This window comes from Panthera uncia, assembly GCF_023721935.1.
Source record: "Panthera uncia isolate 11264 chromosome C1 unlocalized genomic scaffold, Puncia_PCG_1.0 HiC_scaffold_4, whole genome shotgun sequence".
NCBI classification, from domain to species: domain Eukaryota; kingdom Metazoa; phylum Chordata; class Mammalia; order Carnivora; family Felidae; genus Panthera; species Panthera uncia.
In genome coordinates this window covers 48,063,951-48,086,659 of record NW_026057585.1, presented here as the reverse complement: position 1 = coordinate 48,086,659, position 22,709 = coordinate 48,063,951, and the positions used below count along the sequence as shown (strand labels likewise).

General features: G+C 35.2%; 1 protein-coding gene across 2 annotated transcripts in view; it reads left to right on the top strand.

Annotated features, from left to right (window-relative positions):
• Positions 1–22,709, top strand: part of LRRC7 (leucine rich repeat containing 7) — a 454,713-nt gene that overhangs the window by 72,850 nt on the left and 359,154 nt on the right. For both annotated transcript variants that reach the window (XM_049617014.1, XM_049617013.1), the window contains exon 2: positions 18,950–19,152. In XM_049617014.1, coding sequence (XP_049472971.1) covers positions 18,950–19,152 — 203 coding nt within the window. The remainder of the gene's footprint in view (positions 1–18,949; positions 19,153–22,709) is intronic.

Genomic DNA, 22,709 nt, shown 5'->3' with positions numbered 1-22,709 from the left:
ATATATAGAATGATTTTATTTTTTAAAAATTTATTGAGACTTGTTTTGTAGCCTAATATGTGATCTATTCTGGAGAATGTTCCATATGCACTTAGAAATAATGCATATTCTGGTGTTTTAGGATGAGCTGAAATGTAAACTTTTAAGAAGAAAAAAATAATTATTGAGGTAATATGGCTGTATATATTTACTCTATTTCTATTTAAAAGTGGAAACTGTCTAAAATATATGATTACCTGCTCTTTAGTTTCTATACTCTGCCCAATTATATCTATTATAATCTTTACAAAACATACCACAATACTCATGATAACTGTGAGACAAGCAGAAAAAAAAATAATTATTCTAAATATATCCCCTTTACTATGGGGAAAATATTTTTAAAAATATAAATGAAATGTTTATTCTAAGAAGATAAAAAGATTACTTTAATAACCAGGTATATTCATTTATCTCAGTGTCCAGCTTTTTCCCTGCTCTGAGCTCTACATGCTCTTAACCTCAGCATACACATACAAACACACAAACATGATGCATATAAATTCATTTAATGAGTTCCTTTCTAATATTATTAAAAACTAAGACGATGTTCCAGGAGAATAATGACATTATGTTACTTTTTTGCTTTAGATTACAGTTGGCCCTTGGTTCTTAGCCTGTCTAGGAAGACTGTTGTTGCTACTTACTGAGAAATTAGGTGCATTTTTTCTCCATTGATGCTTATCTCTGTACCTTGTTTTGTTCTACATATATCTAGAAAATGCGAAATAGAAAACTTGTTCTGACAGCATTTATATGTTTATCTCACTATAATTGGCAGAGCTAGGTTGCGCTCTAACTGGGTTCATGAAACAAAGGAAAAACATAGAATTTATATTACTATAAAAATTATTTGCTCTGTGGCATCCTGTATCAGTAAGAAAAATAAGTATTCTTGATTTAAAGTTTGATGCAAAATTTCAAGGTCAATCAACATAAGTGCTATCAAGAGGCATTTCCATTTGAAAGGATCCATCTATGACAGTGGAGAACAAAATCTTATAATTTTTCCCCATTTATTCACATTATTGTATATAACACTTACATGAAACACAATCAAACGAAGGATTAAATTCTATTACCTCTCACCTATAAGGATGCATCCTTTGTATGGTCATTTATGTTGTTCTCTTGGACACACCTACTCAAAAACTATGACCAATATTAAACCTACAAAAATATCTGGATTATTCACACACCGAGACTGAGACTAACTGATGAAAAATAAAATGTTTCCTATTTGAAGCCACTGAGTTAAGTCCATTCAGCAAACTGATTTTATAAGCACAAAGAAGGAGGAAACAAAGAAAAGGATTGAAAACACTTCAAATTATACTTTCCTCTATCAAACTTACCATGACTGAAAATAAACTAACATATATTATTCAAGGGAATAGATATTCATATATAATATTCTGGGCAGTAGCAATTGGGCAGTTTTATAATATTTATCAAGAAGGACAAAAGCGTTTAAATCCTTCTCACCTAGTAAATGCACAAGAACTTGTATTTGAAATTGTTTATCAAGGTATTAGTTATAATTGGAGAAAATGGCAAACATATAAATTTAAAGCATAGAAGAAAGATTGGTCACATAAATTGGTAGACATATTCACAACAGAATATTTCATCATCTTCAAAAAGTATGTTTCTAGGAATGTTTAACGATATGAGAAAATGTTTACAGTATAATGCTAAGTAGAAAAGTACAACACAGAACAATATATTTAATTTTAATGATATGCATGTGTGTTGCATGTTTGTGCCTGTGTGTATGTGTCTGTATGCATGTACCTAGAGTACAACATTAAGTGAATGATAGAAAATACTCCACTATGTTTATAGTGCTTTATATCTGGATAAGAATGTGGTGAATTTTCTTTTATTACACTTTTCTATGTTTTCTAAGTTCTTAATAATAAATATGTATCACTTTTATATTCTGGATAAAATAAATGAGATTTTAAGTAGCAATATTTTGATTGAACTGAACTATGTGCCCACCATGTCTAAACAACTCTTCTCTCATTATTCTTATTTTTTTCTCTGCCAGTACAATAATGTTCATTAGAAAAGTATCCTTCAGATGTATTTCACATGATCTGGTGGTTAATAGCGTACTTTCATGTCATAGACTCCAGATCTAGAGTTCTTTCTTGTCCAGCAAGAGAGCGGATGCAGGGTTGAAATGTGAGAGAGGCTAATGTCCAGGAAGAGACAAGAGCCCTGAGTATGGGTGCTTGCTCCATTCTTATTACGATCAGAAGGCTTACAAGTGTGATGGACATGCACAAAGAGAAAATGAAACCATGAACATTAACTCATGGGCATGGAGGAAAGGGGGTTTTGAAGATACGTGGTGTTAGGGATTTGGGTCAATACAAAACAAAAGTCTGGTGCTGGGTGGAAGGTTGTTTACAGCAGATGTAAGGCACCACCTCTGTTTACCTAAACTAGCCTAGGAGACATGAAAGACAGAGCATGCTACCTCAGGGTCAACAAGGCACCTTTCCTTTGCTAGTTAACTCCCCTCTGGGCAACTTCTCCCTGCTGTGGTCTATAGCCCTGTTTACCTGTTTACCTATTTTGGTCCTTCCTTCCTGTGAAAGCAGCTTTGTGCTATTGTACTAAATTGGGGCCATTTCCTCCCTGAATACCTAATCTTGTCTATGTCATTTTTGATGCTTTCATCCTGAGGCTTTTCTATTCTATGTCTTTGTCCTATACTGGGGACTTTGCCCTGTTTACCTAATCTTATTTACCCAAACTTGGGTGTGTTCATCCTGTGGCTTTCTAATTCTTTATGCTTTGTTAGCCCATCAGTGCAGTGCAATTCCCAAGCTTATTCTCCACACTTTCAAGGTAACATAATTTCTATTTTTATTCTCTTTCAAGTGTTCTTTAATTTACTTCCATTATCAGTTTAGGATATACATATTGACATATAGTGCTATCTCTTTTCTATTAGAACTGTTCCTTCTAAACAAGATATGCCCATCATTTTTGCATGATAACTACCATATCCATTTTTCAAGACACTTCTGAAATCTTTATTTAAGTCTTTGGGTTAAATTTTTATGTTAGAGTAGTTTATTATAGTCACTATGTGTATTCATGAAAAACACTGACAGTCATTTCTTTTCCAGGATGTTTATTTCTGAGAATGAGGAGGTAACCTATCCATTTTGTTCTTTCTGCTATGTCACACATAGCAGAGTGTCTAATTTTATACTTTTGTTGGGCAATTTTGTCTGTAACTGAAACTGAAGTTTTAAATTTACTTCAAACAGTTGGTGAATTTAAGGCAAAACAAAAGTTCCATCTTTGCCTGTCTTCATTAATCTGTACAAAAGAGAATTTCACATTGCATGTCTATCTTGGATTAGGAGAACAACATCAAAAACAAAGGACAGAGTTTATAGTCTAATTAAGAACTCACACTACCATGGAGTGCCTGGGTGGCTCAGTTGGTTAAACGTCTGACTCTTGATTTCAGCTCAGATCAAGCCCCGCATTGAGCTCCATGCTACCAGTGCAGAGCCTGCTTGAGATTTTCCCTCTCTCTCTCTCTCTGTACCTCCCTGGCTCATAGGTGAGTGCACTCTCTCTCCCTTAAGATAAATAAATAAACTTAAAAAAATTAAAAAGAAGGAACTCACACTACTTCAGGACACTGACAAGAAAACAATTGTAAATAAGTCTTTGCCATATTGGGCCCTGAGTTTTATAGACGCTGGTTAAGGGCCACCTAACTTTTGAATGGAAGCTGATAAAGAGGGTTGAGTTAGTTTGTTAGGGCTGCTATAACAAAGACCACCAACTAGATAGCTCAGACACTAGAAATTCTTTGTCTCATAATTCTGAAGCCTAGAAATCCTAAATCAAAGCATTGTTAGTATTGATTCCTTTGGAAGACTGTGACGGATGGATCTGTTCCAGAACTGTCTCCTTGGCTTATAGATGGATGTCTTCTCCACATCTTTTCACATCTTCTCTCTGTGTGCATCTCTCTTTACATGTCTTCTTTTCTTTTTTTAATGTTTATATTTGAGAGAGAGAGAGAGAGAGAGAGAGAGCGAGCATGAGTTGGGTAGGGACAGAGAGAGGGAGAGGCAGAATCCGAAGCAGTCTCCAGGCTCTGAGCTGTCAGTACAGAGCCTGACAGGGCCCAAACTCATGAACTATGGGATCATGACCTGAGCCACTTAACTGACTGAGCCACCCAAGCACCCCCAACATGTCTTCTTTTTATAAGAATGCCATTTATATTAGAGTGGGGTCCCATCCTACTCTGTTATGACCCCATATGAGCTAGTTACACCTGCAACAACCCTATTTTCAAATTCTGAGATACGGTAAGTTAGAACTTCAACACATGAATTTTAGGAGGCTATAATTCAACTATAACAGGGATAGTAGAGGAAATTTTTCTACAAGGATAACCCCTGAGTCTAGTTAAAAACAGTAAGGAAGAGTATTCCAAAAGAGATGATCAAGCAAGATAGTTCAGGAGAACAAGAAATACAAAGGCACAAAAGCATGGAATACAAGGCAAAAGTGTGGTTTGCTAGGGAGACTGTAGTCTTGGCAGAGGCTTATATTCTGCGCTTCGAAAAATAGGGTTGATAGTGAAGGTAGCAGGGAGCTGTGAAGAATTTTACATGTGTTTAGATTTGAATTTTAGAAATGTTTACTCTGGTAGCACTGTGATCTTTGTGAAGTACACTCTGTCCACCAAAAGGACCCCATTATTTAGGTGTGCTCTTTTCATCCCAAGAGCTCTCCTACCTTTTTAAAGCTTTTTCCAATCCTCTTTGCAAAACGGTTTTTCCTGGTTTCATTCTCTTAATTCTTTCAAATTCTGTTGCCTTTTACCATTTCCTAAGCACTTTAATTCAGTAAGAATTTAAGCAAACAACAAAAATTCTATATGTAGCATTTGTTACTTACAAAATGAATAAAGATAAGCATTTAAATACTGAAGATGCTTTAATTTGTTATGTGAAATTGTACTTTTACTCATATCAGACACTAACAATGAAAACCATCTCAGAATTATTACAAAGTAGTTCCTTTTAAAATGAGTCCTTTTAAAGTTGAGCCTGGGTGGTTCAATCAGTTAAGCATCTGACTCAATTTCAGCTTAGGTCATGATCTCATAGTTTGTGATTTTGAGCCCCGCATCAGTCTCTGCGTTGATACCACAGGTCCTGCTTGGGACTCTCTGTCTCCCTCTCTCTGCCCCTCCCCCATTCATTCATTCTCTCTCTCTCTCTCCCCCCCCCTCTCAAAATAAGTAAATAAACATTTTTAAAATATGAGCCTCTGATTCTGCCATGGTAACTTTCATGAACATTTCATTTAACAATTATTAAATCTCTAAGTGTATTATGACATGCCTTTAACTTCCTAGCAGAAAGCTTCTTAAATTAATTTTTCTTTTATTTTAACTCTTTTTTCAGCCTGAAGGTGACATCAAGTAGGCTTATATGTTTCATAATCTCTTAAAATCTTTCCAATTATAAAGTAGCTGCCTAGATTTATACCCAAAGCAACTTAATTGATTAAAAGACCATCACTACAAGCTCTGTTTATTTAGTTGTTTCAAAATGGCAACATTTGCTCTAACCTGAAGGCACAAGTACCACCATCATCAGCATTAATTAAAATATTAATAAACATAGACAGTTTTAGAAGTTATCTATAGTTATGATTGAAGAATGAATATAAAGCAGCATGAAATACCATTTAAAAATCCTTTGTTCAATCTGCTTATGTCAGATTGAAAGCATAGGATTTAAAAATCCTTTGTTCAGTCTGCTTATGTCAGATTGAAAGCATAGGTCTTTTATCATGTCTTGTGAAAGGCACTATATTGACATTGTGTCAACATCACAAAAGGCAAGGAATCCCTGAGATGAGAGAACTACATGGAAAATACTTTCTTAATAGCTTCTACTAAAGCTCCTACTCAAGAAAGTATGAAATGTTTCACATAAAAGGACTTTTTACAAAAATAAATATTGATCATCATATAACTATATTTTCATTAAATAAAATATTTGACCAGGACACCTGGGTGGCTTAGTCTGTTCAGTATCCAACTCTTGAATTTGGCTAGTCATGATCTCCAAATTTCTTTCATGGGTTCAAGCCTTGCACTGGGCTCCATGCTGACAGTGCAGAGTCTGCTTAGAATTCCCTCTCCCTCTCTCTTTGCTCCTTCCCTGCTCATGCTCACTGTAAATAAATAAATAAATCTAAAAGAAAATAAAATATTTGATTAAACTACATCTAAATATACTATACATATCTCTAGCTCTTCAATAAATCCTGCTGAATAACTGATCTTTTCCTAGTAACTCAGCCATCATTAAGAACATAAACCATTGTCTTATACCACAGTATAAAAATATCTCAGGAGATAGCAGAGTATAAAACCATCATCTGAGTAGCTTATTCAAGGATGAGATAAGTGATTAGGCTAAACTTCCAAGCAAACTTAAGTTTCTAGTAATTAAATAGCTTACATCTGACTACTTCCAAGCTACTACCTTATTCTGTATCTCTGTCTAAACAAGCCTTCAGAAACTATTTCAGAAACATTATTTTAGGTTTTCACCTTATTAAAGTTAGATCCTTGAAAGTGTCCTAGTGGTTTGTAATTGGTTTCTTCGTGCTACTCTTGGCTGAGGTTCACAACTTGCCTGAGAGCAATATTCTTCAAAAAATATAACTGTAACAGTTTTTTTTAAAAGAATTAGAACTTTTTCCTGAACTTGAGCTATTTTTAATCTAATCTTGAATTTTGTTCTCTACTGTCTTCTATAGCTATATTTTCACCTTTAAGTAAATCAGCAGATAAAAATTCTAAGACAGGATGTATGGACAGAAAAAGAAGTATTAAAATATTGTTATTAATCTATGTGGTACAATAAGGAGAAATTTTGAGTAAGTATATGCCATTACTTATTACAAATCTTCTCTCAAGAGATTTTTTTTCCAGATTGATTCTATAATCCTTAGGTTGATGTTCTTTAGGGTAGTTAGTGTTATGATGACAATATAAATGATGAGGAGAAGGAAGACAAGGAAAGCAGCATTAGTTATAGTCTAGAATATTTAGACAAGACTTTGTAAAGAAGAATTTAAGCTTCCATAAGTGATCCAGACTCAAGTGGATTTTTTCTAACAGCACATACTGTGACCAGTAGGTGAGAAAATAAGTAGAGTGAAAAAAAATATTCCATTTATTATTCCAAGAAGTTCCATTCCACAGAGTTTTGTAACATCTGGTACTGTGATGTTTTAAGACCTGCAAACCAATTATAATAGCCAACAAAAGAAATCACTCAATATGATTTATAAATATTTAAGGGTTTTATCATAGATTGGTTGGATGAGTATAGAAGAAGAAAATGAATAAGAGACATTAGGTATTAGGAGTGGTGCAAGCTAGAGCATAGGACTGGAAAAATATGTTCCTAGAAGTAAAATGGATGAAAAATTAGGTTGAAGATAGCTTGAATGCCAAGCTAAAGAAATTTGTAGACTAGCCTTTCCTAAAATGTGTGCTTCAGAACACTAATTCTTTTCAAAAATATTTATTTATGTATTTATTTATTTATTCATTTATTTATTTAATGGTTTATTTTTTTTAAGTTTATTTATTTTGAGAGACAGAGAGAGCAGAGGAGGGTCAGAGAGAGAGGGAGAGAGAGAATCCCAGGCAGGCTCCGTGCTGTCAGCGCGAAGCCCGAGGCTGGGCTCAAACTCAGAAACCATGAGATCATGACCTGAGCCAAAACCAAGACTTAGACGCTTAACCGACTGAGCCACCCAAGTGTCCCAATTTATTTTTGAGAGAGAAAGAGAGAGAGCGAGAGAGACAGCAAGCACTTGTGCACAAGGGCGGGGAGGGGCAAGAGCACACCTGAAATCATGAACCTTGAGATCAACCTGAGTTGAAATCAAGAGTCAAACACTTAACTGACTGAGCCATACAGACACACCCAGAATACTAATTCCTAATTAGAGTGATGAACTTAAAGTTTTTAGCTTTTAAGTTTTTTTTTAAGTGCCTTGGGCAACACTGCTTTGAATAAAGGTAAGCATATTTCTTTATCACAAGACCTCTCTGAGCCCTTAATATGCTAATGTACACTGCTTATTTCTTGGAGGAGAATATAACCCAGGAACATGGGCTGGGACATATTACTGTTGAAAATGTAGACTCAGTGAAGCTTCTAGAACAGGGGAATGGACATCATTTTAGAAAACTAATCAAGATATTTAATGTACATGTCCATATATAAGATGATAACGCATTAATATTTTCTTTTATAGTAATTATCATAATGTGCAATTATAGATTTATTTGAAAAACTCTTTATTTAATATTCATCTCCCTCAAAGTCCAGTGAATTCATTAGAGCAGTGACCAGAGTTATTTTACTCACTGGGTTTTCCTAGCATATAAACCCGTATCTAGCACATAGTAGACATTTAATAAATATTTGTTGAATAAGTGATTGTAGAGGAAAGATATCTGGAAATAGTATACTTTTATTCAGTAGTACTTTCAGCAATACTACTAGGAGATGGCAAGCATCTGAACTAGATTGAGTGCATGGTAAATAAATGAAGGGGAAGATGTAAAATGTTTAATACAGAAGAAAAAAAAGGAGCAATAAAAGATAATGCCAAGGTACAGACTTGAGAGAATGAAAACACAATCAAAACAAGAAATCAAGAAAGAGAGCACAGTGTCTGGTACAGAGTAGGAGCTTAGTAAATATTTCCAAATTTTGCATTACACAAGTTGAGTTTTAATTAAAGAGTGAGTGGTAGCTCATTAAGCAGTTAGAAACTAAATCGGGGATAATGGTTTATATTAGAAATCATTCATAGAAACTCTTTGAAGTCTCTTTGAAGTCAGTAGATGAAAATTCCTGGGAAGACTGTGCAGAGAGAGACAGAGCATTGCCGTTCTTAAAATAAGTAACTTGTCTAAAAGCAGAACTTAGAAATATTTTTAATATGCTCCTTCTCAGTACCAGGCACCATGCTTTCCTTCTTGATTTCTTGTTTTGATTGCTGGCATGATAGCATCAGCATTAAAAACCACAAGGAGGTTTGTCCTAATAACAGTTCATTGATCTTCATGAAGATAAACTGGTTTCCTTATGTTGATAGCAAATCAAACCATGTATAACAGTTGCAGGCTTGCAGATATTATAATGATGAAATGAAAACAAACCCATGAAATCTGAGTATTTTTTTAAATATAATTATTTCAACAGTCAAAAAACAAAGAAAGAAGCCTCAGATGTTCCACTTGGAGTCCCAGAATCACCGTGTATCTTGTCTGGATAAGGGGGTTTCAGAGACATACTTAAGGTTAGGTAATGGCTTTAAAGATGTTTCTTGAAGTAGGGCATGGAGAGAGTTTGGCAGGTTTCCATATCCCTGTGGCATACTTAGTAAAGCAAAGGGTTTCTCAGTGAATAAATTAGAAACATTTGTCATTTGAAAAATGTAAGACTGTGCCAGCTAATGAGGACAGCCAGAGTATTTATCACAAATCTTAGAAAGTTTGAACTTTCCTTTGTCCTTTTATCTTTCCAGGTATGGAATATTAGATAAGGATAACAGGGACAAACACGGGCCTTAAAGCCTAGGGAATGCAATGGTATAAGTCCAGGTGTTTTGATACACATATTCTCATTGTTTGAGTCAACTACCACAGGTATAATTCTCAAGTGGTTGAAATTATCTTTCATTTAATCAATAGAGAAGGATTTGAAGAAAGTAGCAAGGTAAGTCTTTTTGTTACTTCACCTGTATTAGTCCAGGTTAGCAAGCCCTGCTGTATAAATGCATTTGACTTTGGGAGAGTGTTTGAAAGGGAGACTATTGATTGCACAGTGGTATGGAAGAAGAAAAATCTTCTTTAGCAATTCATATATATATATGTATACATATATATATATGTATATATATATATGATTGAGTTTTAAATCCCTTTGAAAAAACAAAAAATCTAAGAATTACTTTTTTTGGATATGTGCTAAGGATCTGTGCAAAGGAAGTCAGACTGCTTCTGAGTTAAAGTACAAATATTGGATGTGGAGCTTCTGTGGTATACTGGGCACTGGTTGTGTTTCAGAGAAAAGCAAATATGTACTTCTGTATAATATCATGTATGTAACATGTATGTGCTTTCTTGTGTTTTGTGCTCTTCTCAATTCTTAAAACACTTTCTCCATTCTAACTTACTACATTCCCCTTCCTTTGACATTCAAAGAAGTCTTTAATACTGATTGCTAGTTAGGAGAACAATGTTATTTGTACCTATGTAACAATGATATTGTACCTATGAAATATTCTATGTGTAAATCACTGTCAAGTGTGTGTGTGTGTGTGTGTGTGTGTGTGTGAAAGAGAGAGATAGAATTACTGGTAAATTAATGTCTTAGTAAATTCTTATATGTTAATCTATATACATGACTGCTAATGTAATACATAGTCTGCTAAAGGAAAAAAATATCAATGGCTTTAGAGTAAGGAGATATGAGATCTAATTTCAGGTATACTAATTATTTTGTGTGTGATATATACATCACAGACTCACTAACTTCAGTTTGTGATTAAAGTATGGAAAATAAGGGGTGCCTGGGTGGCTCAGTTGGTTAAGCGTCCGACTTCAGCTAAGGTCATGATCTCACAGTTTGTGCGTTCAAGCCCTGAATCGGGTTCTGTCCTGACAGCTCAGAGCCTGGGGCCTGCTTTGGATTCTGTCTCCCTCTCTCTCTGCCCCTTCCTCACTCGCACTGTGTGTGTGTGTCTCTCTCTCTTTTGAAAATAAATAAACATTACAAATAAAATAAGGAAAATAACATATGAATACTTATTTCTTGTGAAAAAAACCAAGGTGATAAATTGTAAACTGGTTTGAAAATTTCAAAAACCTGTACAAATAAAAGTCATATAATCATGTTTAGCCCCCAATTTTCATTTAATAGTTAATATTTTAAAAAAAAATTTTAAGGTTTATTTATTTTTGAGAGAGAGAGACAGAGCATGAACCGGGGAGGGGCAGAGAAAGAGAGAGAGACACACACACACACAGAATCTGAAACAGGCTTCAGCCTCTGATCTGTCAGCACAGAGCCCAATGCAGGGCTTGAACCCACAAACTGTTAGATCGTGACCTGAGCTGAAGTTGGATGCTTAACTTACTGAGCCACCCAGGCGCCCCATAATGGTAATATTTTTAAAGTACTCTGAACCAGATACTAGACAAGTTACTGGAAATATACTTTGTTGAACAGACTAAACATGGTACCTCTCTTCACAGAGCTTTTAATCTAGTGAACACGATCAATATTGATTAAATTATTAAAGTGTAAGAAAAGGGAATTGCAGCATATAGTTGGAACATATTCTTAGAAGTCATAGCCTGCCTTGATGAATAGAGAGAGGCTATTTTCCCTTAATATTATTTTTTTTTAAGGCAAGGGAAATTGTTCTATATAGAGACAGCCTTATTTCTGAAGGCCCTAGCTAAAAAAAAAAAAAAAAAAAAATTAGTCTTAGTAATGTGAAAGAAATAGTGAATGCAAAAGCTCAGAAAACAATCAAAAAAGTGGAACCTGGCCAGGCTGTAAGGGGGCTAGGTTTGAGTGTGGAAGGTAGGAGTTAGACCTATAGGACTATATTATTCTTAACAGGCCAGTAAAAATTTTTGACTTTGCCTAGAGGGCAGAGAGGACTCAGTGAAGTATTTGCAACAAGAAGGTGATATAATATTTGTTTTATAAAGGTCACTCCTGCTGTACTGTGGAGGGAGAACAATAGAAAGACAGAGACAAGTATACATGTAAGAGATAATAGTCTGAGCTAGGTTGCTGGGCACCAGAAGTGAAGAAAAATAGGCTTCATTGAAGAAATATGCAGGCTATTTAATCATTACTACTTGGTGATTGTTAGATGTGGAGTGTAGGTACTAGAGGAGTCAAGAACAATGCCAAGGTTTCTATCTTGCAACACTGGGTGAATCATATTGCTGCTCACAGAGACAGAGAACACAGGAGGGGGAAGAGATTTAGGCAGAACAGTAACTGCTAGCACTTAGTGAATGCTTAAAATCTGAAGACACAATTCTAAGTGCTTTGTATGCACTCTGTTATTTGATGAGGGACTAAACATAGGGATAAAATAATGTGCCTCGTCACACAGCCAGGGAGTTTTGGCTCCAACGTCCAAGCTCTTGACTGTGATGATGGGCTCTATACCTTTCAAGAGCATCATGTCAATTTTGAACATGTTATGTTTGAGATACCCCTAAAATATAAAGTGGAAATGATGAGGGAAATAAGTCTGAATAGATATAAAAAGAAATTTCACAGCCACCTATTGTCAAAGTTAAATGAAGTCAGAGTTGAGAAAGGTGAATGAGATTGTAAAGGGAGAAATCTCTTTACAGTTAGAAGGGTACCAAGCCTGAGGACGTGGGGGCATATCTAATATTATAAATCTCAGGGTTTGTTAGAGAGGATGGCACCTTCTCAAAAGACTTAAACGGAAGAACCGAAGTGGAAGGATAAATGTCAGAAGAGAATGATGTCAAGAGAGCCAAAGGAAGAGAGCATTCCCAAAAGAAGGAGGTAGTTCCCTGCCCAGTGCTCCTAATAGGTTAGATAAAAAAGAAAAAAAAAGTATGAAAAGGATTAAAATAAAACTTTATTTTAAACATGGAAGTTAATCCCTCACCATCCTTATTTATCTAGTCTTATAACCCAAATTATTCCATTAAACTAAAAGAAAATTTAAAATACATATACTCACAAGGGCAGAGAAAATAGAAGAGAAGGTATCAGGAAATACAAAATCTCAACAAATTTTGAGATAAAAGTGAAAGAAGATGTAGTTAATATCATCTACATACAAAATACACTAGCTGCAATATAAAGTACCAACAAAGGGATATGAAAACTGATTTACTGCATAGACTTCCTTAGAGTCTGGGAGATAGCAAATACCAGGCAAGGAACTGAAGATACTTAGTACTGAAAATAGGAAAATTGACTGAACTACTCTCTATTTAAAGCTACATCACTATGTCCCAGACAGAAGACCAGAATATTCTTTGGCTTACTGCCAGATCATCCTGCAGTGAAACCTATCCTGCATACCAAACTTCCAATTAACTTCTTAGAGCTTCACTCTTCGATACTAAAGGACAGTCACGAATCACCAGATATTTATAGAAAACCCCTATTACAAAAGACAAAGATCAAAAGAAACAAACAGAAAAATAGAACTCAGAAATAACATAAGAAGCAGGGGACAAAGACAAAAAGTCTATAGTTAATATCTTCTGAAAGAAATGAAAACAATATTGCACCCTGAAATACAAACAGGATACTATGTAAAAATAGCATTCAGGAAGCAACAAATAACTTTTGACAGTAAAACTATGCCATCAGATAAAAGATCATTTAGAAGATAAAGTTGAGAAAAATCTCTCAGAAAATAGAATAATAAGACAAAGACAAAGAAATTACAAAAGAAAAAAATAAATAATTGAATTACAGGATAAATCTAGGAGATAGGTCTTACATCCAGCTGATCAAGATTGAAGAAAAAGAGAAAATAAAAACAAAGAAGATGATAAAATTAACAATTAAATAATAATAGAAAATTTAACAGAATTAAAAGATAAGTGCTTCCAAAGTGAAAGGGTCTGTCAAGTACCCAGTACAGTGGATTAAAAAACACATCAAAGCACATTATCATGAAATTTCAAAACACTAAGGATAAGATAAAAATCCTAAAATGTTCTCATGGAAGAGAAAGGTGGGTATAAAACAGGATTTTGAATAGTAATGGAACTGGATTTTTGGGCAACAACTTTAAAAGCTGTAAAATAAAAAAGATGTCTTCAAATTTATGAAGGAAAATTACTTCTGACCTGTAAATAGATATCCTGTCAAACTTTCAATTGTTTTTGGTGAAGTTAAACCATTTTCAGACATGCAAAGCTCTCAAAAATGTATCTACCTGAGATCCTTTCTCAGAAAGTTACTAGACGTTATGTTCTACTTTGGAAGTTATATTCCAATAAATCCAGAAAGAAAAAAAGAAACAGGATTCAGAAAATAGAAGACATAACATGAGAAAGAAATGGAAAATTCACAGAATGATAGTGAAGAGACATTTCAGGAAAATATATATATCAAATCTAGAAAAAAACAGACCTTCAAGATAGGAACAAGAAAATACAAACAAACATAAAAATAAACAAGAGGATTATTTCAGAGGAAAAAATGACAGATTACACTTATTTGACTATACTAAGTGGAGATAGTCAGAAAATCGAATTAATAAAAGGTACACAGAAAAATCAAGCAAAGGAAAAAATAAGGAAATTAAAAAAAAATTAAAATGTGATTGAATTACAATAGTGTATAGTCATAATAAAATAAATCCTACTGATTTGAAACAAAATTTCTGTATTTTTGCTTGGTTAGAATAAAAGTGTGTTGGAATTTATTAGAAGAAAGTTAAACCAGCACATTACATGTTCGAAACCTGCAAGGGGTGGCTGAGTGGCTCAGTCAGTTAAGGGTCTGACTCTTGATTTCGGCTCAGGTCATGATCTCATGGTTTGTGGGATTGAGCCCCACATCAGGCTCAGCACTGAGAATATGGAGTCTGCTTGGATTCTCTCTCTGCCCTTCCCCTAGTCACTGCTTAGGCTCTCTCACTCTCTCACTCTCTCTCAAAATAAATAAACATTAAAAAAAAACAGTATTGAAAAATAAAGGAGGAAAACTATAATCAAGTTATTTAGAATGAAGAAAAGCTAAAAAATTGAAAGTTATTAGATATAGGGAGTATAAATCAGGAATGGAAGCAGTTATGATTAAGAAATAGTCCAGGTAATGAGATACCAAAGTCATCAAAGGGTGAAGAGGAGTGTTCAAGAGATGGTAAATGAATGGCATGAGGAACAGAGGAAGGATGTTACTGCTAGGTAATAAGACTATCAAAGGAACAGGGGTTTTATAGGATGTGAGAAAAGTAATCATTTTTAGAGAGCAAGGGGGAAAGCAATTCCACTTTCCAGCCCTGAAGTATTTAAGGCATGAGAATGTCAGCATGCTCTACTTTTAAAGGCTTCAAGTGAACCAAGTTTTAGTTGAGACTGAGAGAGCATTCAGTGAAGAGGACAAGGCTCAATGAAGTTTTTGGTCATGATATAAGGCACATTCTCCATGTGCACAGGGAATAGAGAAGAGAGAAATTGGGCCAGGGGAAAACTTCGGTACATTGTGGGGATGAGAGAAGGGATACAGAGGATGACCAACAGAGACTCCATTTTGGGGAAGGGAAAGGGAAAGAAGTCTTAGTGAACTGAGTTCCTAAAGTCTTGGTAGACAGTGGATCCTCTGACCAAATGGTTTAGGTTCAGGCCTGAATATTCTTTTTCCTCTTGGTTTATAATAAAAAATTTGCCATGGCAACAGCAGACAAGTATCAAGACATAGTCACATGGTTCAACACAATAGGGTGAGTGCAAGTCACTGGACAACACAGGCAGGGACAATTGATTCCACATTCATCTGTGGGTCAGAGAGGCAGACAAGGGCATATATATATCCTGAGTTAGCTCTATGACAGTACAGCTGGGTGGTTGGTGTGAGTACTAGTGACTCAAATTAAAAATCTGGGAATCTTTCAAGTCCTCTCCATCCCTCCCTCCACAGTCTCCCCTTCCATCTCTCATTTAATGTATCACCAACACATTGGATTCTGTTTCCAAAATGTCTTCCTAATCCGTCACTTCTCTCTATCCTTGCTTTCATTCTCATAGTCTAAGCCATCATCACTTACCTTTATAACTGTAATACTTCAGCAAACATTTGCTAGGTGCCTAATATGTGTCAGATATTTACTAGATGCATTTACTGGCTGCTTAATATGTGCTAAAGCCTAGGTAGAGACATGGAAGGCACCAACTGACAATCAGGGATTTCAAGTGTCAAGTAAAATAACAGTTACAAAACTTTCTGATTCAGGTTCCTAGAAATGTAAGATGTAGGAGTTCAAGAGATAGAAAGTAATGAAGAAGAAAGGTCATTTTTTACTAAAAGGCAACCAACAGAATGGGAAAAGATATTTGCAAATGACATATTGGACAAAGGACTAGTATCCAAAATCTATAAAGAGCTCACCAAACTCCACACCCGAAAAACAAATAATCCAGTGAAGAAATGGGCAGAAAGCATGAATAGACACTTCTCTAAAGAAGACATCCAGATGGCCAACAGGCACATGAAAAGATGCTCAACGTCGCTCCTCATCAGGGAAATAAAAATCAAAACCACACTCAGATATCACCTCACGCCAGTCAGAGTGGCCAAAATGAACAAATCAGGAGACTATAGATGCTGGCGAGGATGTGGAGAAATGGGAACCCTCTTGCACTGTTGGTGGGAATGCAAATTGGTGCAGCCACTCTGGAAAACAGTGTGGAGGTTCCTCAAAAAATTAGAAATAGATCTACCCTATGACCCAGCAGTAGCACTGCTAGGAATTTACCCAAGGGATACAGGAATACTGATGCATAGGGGCACTTGTACCCCAATGTTTATAGGAGCACTCTCAACCATAGCTAAATTATGGAAAGAGCCTAAATGTCCATCAACTGATGAATGGATAAAGAAATTGTGGTTTATATACACAATGGAGTACTACGTGGCAATGAGAAAGAATGAAATATGGCCCTTTGTAGCAACGTGGATGGAACTGGAGTGTGTTATGCTAAGTGAAATAAGCCATACAGAGAAAGACAGATACCATATGTTTTCACTCTTATGTGGATCCTGAGAAACGTAACAGAAACCCATGGGGGAGGGGAAGGAAAAAAAAAAAAGAGGTTAGAGTGGGAGAGAGCCAAAGCATAAGAGACTCTTAAAACCTGAGAACAAACTGAGGGTTGATGGGGGGTGGGAGGGAGGGGAGGGTGGGTGATGGGTAGTGAGGAGGGCACCTTTTGGGATGAGCACTGGGTGTTGTACGGAAACCAATTTGACAATAAATTTCATATATTGGGAAAAAAAAAGAAAGGTCATTTTTTTTTAATGTTTGTAGTTGGCCTTCTACACAATACCAAAGGCAGATAACCATCTGTAAATTCTAACTCATAAACCTGTCCCCTAAATTTCATTTTATTCATTTCATAAGTTAAAACTTGGGCTGAATGTCCAACATCTCCTAAATGTTTTCTACTCATTTTCCTCCAAATAGGATTTAACGTGAGCAATTTAAAAAGCAAAATTCTGGGGCACCTGGGTGATTGTTGGCTAAGTGTCCAACTTTGGCTCAGGTCATGATCTCACAGTTCGTGAGTTTGAGCCCCACATTGGACTCTGTGCCCACAGGGCAGAGTCTGCTTGGGATTCTCTCTCTCCCTCTCTCTCTCTGCCTCTCTCTCTGTCTCTCAAAATAAATAAATAAACTTAAATAAATAAAAAGCAAAATTCTATATTGTTTTTATAAACTATCACTACTTTCTATCAATAAACTTATGCTGGTAAGTCAAATAAATGAACCAAAATTTGCATGTTTCAAGTTAATGTTCATTTAGTATTACTCTGCAGCTGGCAAACTGTACTGTGTCTGTGAATTCAAAGATGAGTAAGACAAGAATTTCTCCTCAGAGAACTCACCTAGTGGGGAAATAGAACATGTAATTGGGAAGAAATATGATTAGTGCTCTGAGAACTCAGAGGAAGACTGTAATCATTCTTCCTGGAGAGACACTCACAGAGATAGTGACCTTTTAGTCAGAATGAGAAGTGCTTCAAGCAAATTATCCATAGCTGATGGTGGTTGGGCGGGAGGGAGGGGGGTCCTAAATATATTCATTTATTCATTCATGAATTCATTTGTTTATTCTACATTTATTATCGAATAAATTCATCTACCATATGTCAAGCATCAAGACAAATACAAAACAAATAAAACACTGTTCTACTCTCAAGAGACTTACATTCTAGAAGAATGACATGAAAGTTAATAAATTTGATAAAGTGTTATAATGGCATGTTATAAATGGCACAGGTCTGTGCAAGATTTTATGGCATTTGGCCAGTTTAATCTAGACAAAGATGTTACAGGAATTCCTGCCATGATTGTAACCTGTTTTCTCCCAGTGAAATCATAGGATTCATAAAGCTAGGTTCTCATTCTGAAGCAAATAACCAATCTAACTCTAATCTGTAGTTCCAGTACAATAAAAGCTTCATGAAAACAGGGACTTTGTTCAATTTATCACTCTATCCCACTAACTAACTACATCAATGCCTGGAACATAGTGGTTATTTAATAAATGTATGTTCACTAATGGAATGAATTTGTGGGTAAAAAAGAGGTTATCATAAACCTTAGGAATGAAACTTGAATATTTTGGTGGAAATGGAAAAAATATAGTTTTTTTCAACAAATTACAGATGTTTGTGTTCTATAGTGTAATATGCATAAAATTGAAAAATACAGATTCATGTGTCAAATGAGAATGTAAGTATGGTGATTGCATTGCACAGAGTCAGGATTGTGTTCTGACTAGATTCTGCCATTCCAAAGCTGTGTGATGATGGGAAATCTCTTAACTTCTGTGAATTCCATCTCTTTGTCATTAAATGGGAATAAAACCTATAGCTTACATACCATAAAGGGCTGTTCAAGTGTTAATAATATAATGCGCACTTTCTATATAAATTTTAAAGCATCACATAATTATGAAATTTATACTAAAAGTAAATTTCTAAGGCTTTAAATATTACAGGAATTCCCTTCAAAGGTAGACAACTAAGCAGATTGTTTTTCTCTTTTTCTCTAGTGCAGTGCCTGGAGATGACCACCAAACGGAAAATCATCGGCCGACTGGTGCCGTGCCGATGTTTCCGAGGTGAAGAAGAAATCATCTCAGTTTTAGACTACTCCCACTGCAGCCTTCAGCAGGTGCCAAAGGAGGTCTTTAACTTTGAGCGGACATTAGAGGAGCTTTATCTAGATGCCAATCAAATTGAAGAACTACCTAAGGTAATTTTTGACAAAACCTAAAGTATATATACTGTAAATGAGTATTTCATAATTTCAAAGACTTCACTAATGATGTTAGCTATAGCCTTCTATCTGGAAAATTGACAAATTGTTCAAACTGATATAACTTTCCCCAATATTCTTTTTAATACCACTCCATTTGTCATTTCACGTGATATGCTTATAACCAATTGAACTCCATGGAAATCATCATTTTATGAATTATGCATTTAGATCAATATTGGTGCATTGAGATCAATAATTAGGTTTGGAAAAGAAAGGAAAAACATGACACTCCATTCTAGAACTATAATTTATATGTTGTATATTAAGGTAACATTGTTTTAAAACTTTGAATTGTATGTTCTAAGTCTAGGAAATACTTTTACACACACACACGCACACACACACACACACACACACACACACACTACTATTATGAAAACCATGCTGTTGTTTCCGGAATTTTGAATCTTTGATTATTATAGACATTACTGGATTTATATGACATACAAGTATAAGCACAGTGTAGCTAAAAATTTTAACTAATATCAAACTTTGTGCACACACACACACATACACATTGCCATTATGACATTATGCTATGCAAAGAAAATGTCCTTGTTCTCTACCGCAGAAAAGATTGGGTGATAAGAGAGTAGCTAACGCAGACCAAAACCACACAGCAGAGAGTTTCAAAATCTAAATCATTGTATGTTAATGATCATCTAAATAAGTGACTCATATTAAGTAGTTGGTATGGCATTTATCTGTGAAGGATTTACACCATGGCTCAAAGGGAAACAAAAAAATGTCTTGCAATACATTTCCATTGCTTATGCTTAAAAAATGCATATTAAATACCTAGAAACCAGAAAAAGAACCATCCATAATAAAAGCTAGCTTCATTATCAAATTCTGAGAATAATGTGCTGATCAAAACAAATTATGATTAGTTATTTCCACTTAGGATTATGAATTATGGTATTTATATAATACTTCAGAGACAGGAAATATTTAATGTGTACTTCAAAACCAAAATACTTCATTTTTGACAATCAAAGTATATAGCGTCGTCTTGGATCTTTGGTCAGGAGGTGTGGGTCAGTCCTAAAGGAAGTTTTAACTATATAGATTAGCAAGTACATGCACATCGAATAGAGACTGGCATGAGCTGAGCTTTTTCTCCCAAAGAATATGAACTTCTTGAGAACAGAGATGGCACCTTATTCATTTTTGCCTCCCTGTACAGGAGCATGCATGGTGACTTTCACATAATGGACATTCAATCTCTTTGTGGTTGCCGCTAGGTAAAACAATGCAGAGAACTTTGTGTATTACAGAACTTGATTAGCAAAACTGTGTAAGGTTTAAATGATTCATAAATGTGACATTTAGCTTGAATTTAGAAAAATAAGTACAAGTGTTTTTTTAGAGTGGGCTAATATAAAATTGCCAGATTAAGTAAAGGACATCCCATGAAATTTGAATTTTTAACTAAAAATCAGAAAATTTGTGGTATAATTATGCTCTAAATATTGCATTTGATATACAAAAAAAAGGGTTATTTATCTTGGCATCCTGTATTTTTATTTGTTAAATCTTGACACCCCTAAGCCAACTAGTTATTTAAAATCATTTTCTAGATCCATGCAACAGTTTCCATAAGACAAATAGTAAAAGCATGGTTTACTTTTTTTTAAGTTTATTTATTTATTTTGAGAAGGGGTGGGGGGGGGGAGAGGCAGAGAGAAAGAGGGAGAGAGAGAATCCCAAGCAGGCTCCAGGGCTTGAACTCACAAACCGTGAGATCATGACCTGAGCTGAAGTCAGATGTTTCTCCTACTGAGCCACCCAGGTGCCCCAAAACATGGTTTATTAATCAAGCAAGTATTTATTTAGTGTCTATACTTATTACACAGTGTTTGAGGCTATAGGGGGATACAAGAGACATAAATCTCAATCCTTAATCTCAAGGATCTAACAACCTAGTTACAGAGAAAACTGAAGCATTAGAAGCAAAAGCATGATAGCGTGTAATCAGAGCCAAGGAGCCAAATACTGTGGTAGAGGAGTTTCATCCTTGCAGGTGGAGTGAGAGGCCTTGACCAAAAGGTATAGATGCAAAAATTGAGATGGCATATATGGAGAGGGAGACGAGAGTAACAGCAGAACTGTGATGAGTCTAGAGCTGCAGTTACATGTGAGGGAGTGCCAACAATATGTAGGTAGAAGAGAGAGAGCAGGGAAGACCCAGATTAGGAAAGGTCTTGAGAGTTGCACAGCATTGTTTGACTTGATGCATTAGGCAGATAATGTCACTGGAGAGCTTATATATCAGGTAAGTAACTAGGAGCCTAAGTGAGCTTGGATTAACAATACATATAAATTGGGTGGCTAAGTTGATTAAGTGTCTGGCTTTTGATTTTGGCTCAGGTCATGATCTTACAGTTCATGAGTTCGAGCCCCACATTGGGCTCTGCAGCCAATGGTGCAGAGCCTGCTTGGGATTCTCTCTCTCTTTCCCTCTGTCTCTGCCACTTACCCTCTTGTGCTCTTTCTCTCTCAAGATAAATAAATAAACAAAAAATAATAATACAAGTGAACCAAAGACTCAATATAATTTCCCAGTGTATTGAATTGAGGAAAAATTGTTGGTATGCTTTATATATTTCAAATATTTTTCACATAATCTCTCAAGGTTTCTTTGAGTTTCCAAATTCAAAGTTGTTGCTAAAATAGTCCTGTGTTACTTTCTTCTAATGTATTTGATATTGAGATATGTTCTAAATTATCTGACATTGAGATATGATCATAATAGTACATGGATATATTTGTGCATATTAGAAAAATAAGAAGTTAAGAAATAAAAACCCTCTCTTTCTGAGAAGAGCAAGAAAGTCCTTATTTGTTCTTAGGTCTCATTGGCCTTAACTGTGTTACATGTTCATTGCTGATCCAATCCCTTTGCTGTGAAATCCACTATGGCAAGAAAAATGAGATTACTTTGATTGAGTTAAACAATGATGAGCCACCTCTGTGGATTTGTGATTGCTGGCTGAAACACAAAGCAAAAAGGGAAGGGATGCAAGGACTCTAGGGAGATTACCACAATGCACACTTCAAACAAAATGTTATGCAGTCATTGCTTCGTGAGGAAAAGTTGCTGTTAATCAGACAATTTACAAAGTTTTTAAGGATTTGTAAACAAAGTATTGAGTCTCTAGGGAGTTTAATCTTCAAAGTTAAATGAAATGAAACCCTATTTGTCTGCCATCTTATTTTATTGTTTTCTTTGTGTTTCCTTGGCATTGTTACCATGGCGACTTCAAATTTGTTGAGTAAATGAGATAGCTATTTGTATTTTTGATTTTACATTATGGTAAGAATTACCTTTTGCAAATGTTTAATTTTTTTTCTTTCTGATATTTTATACTGAGAATTTTCTAGCTGGCCAAGAATTTCTATTGTAAGATGTTATACAACAGGTATAGAACAGTGTCAATGTTAATGACATTAGAAAAAGATAAGTCAAAACTGTCAGAAAAGATGCAAAA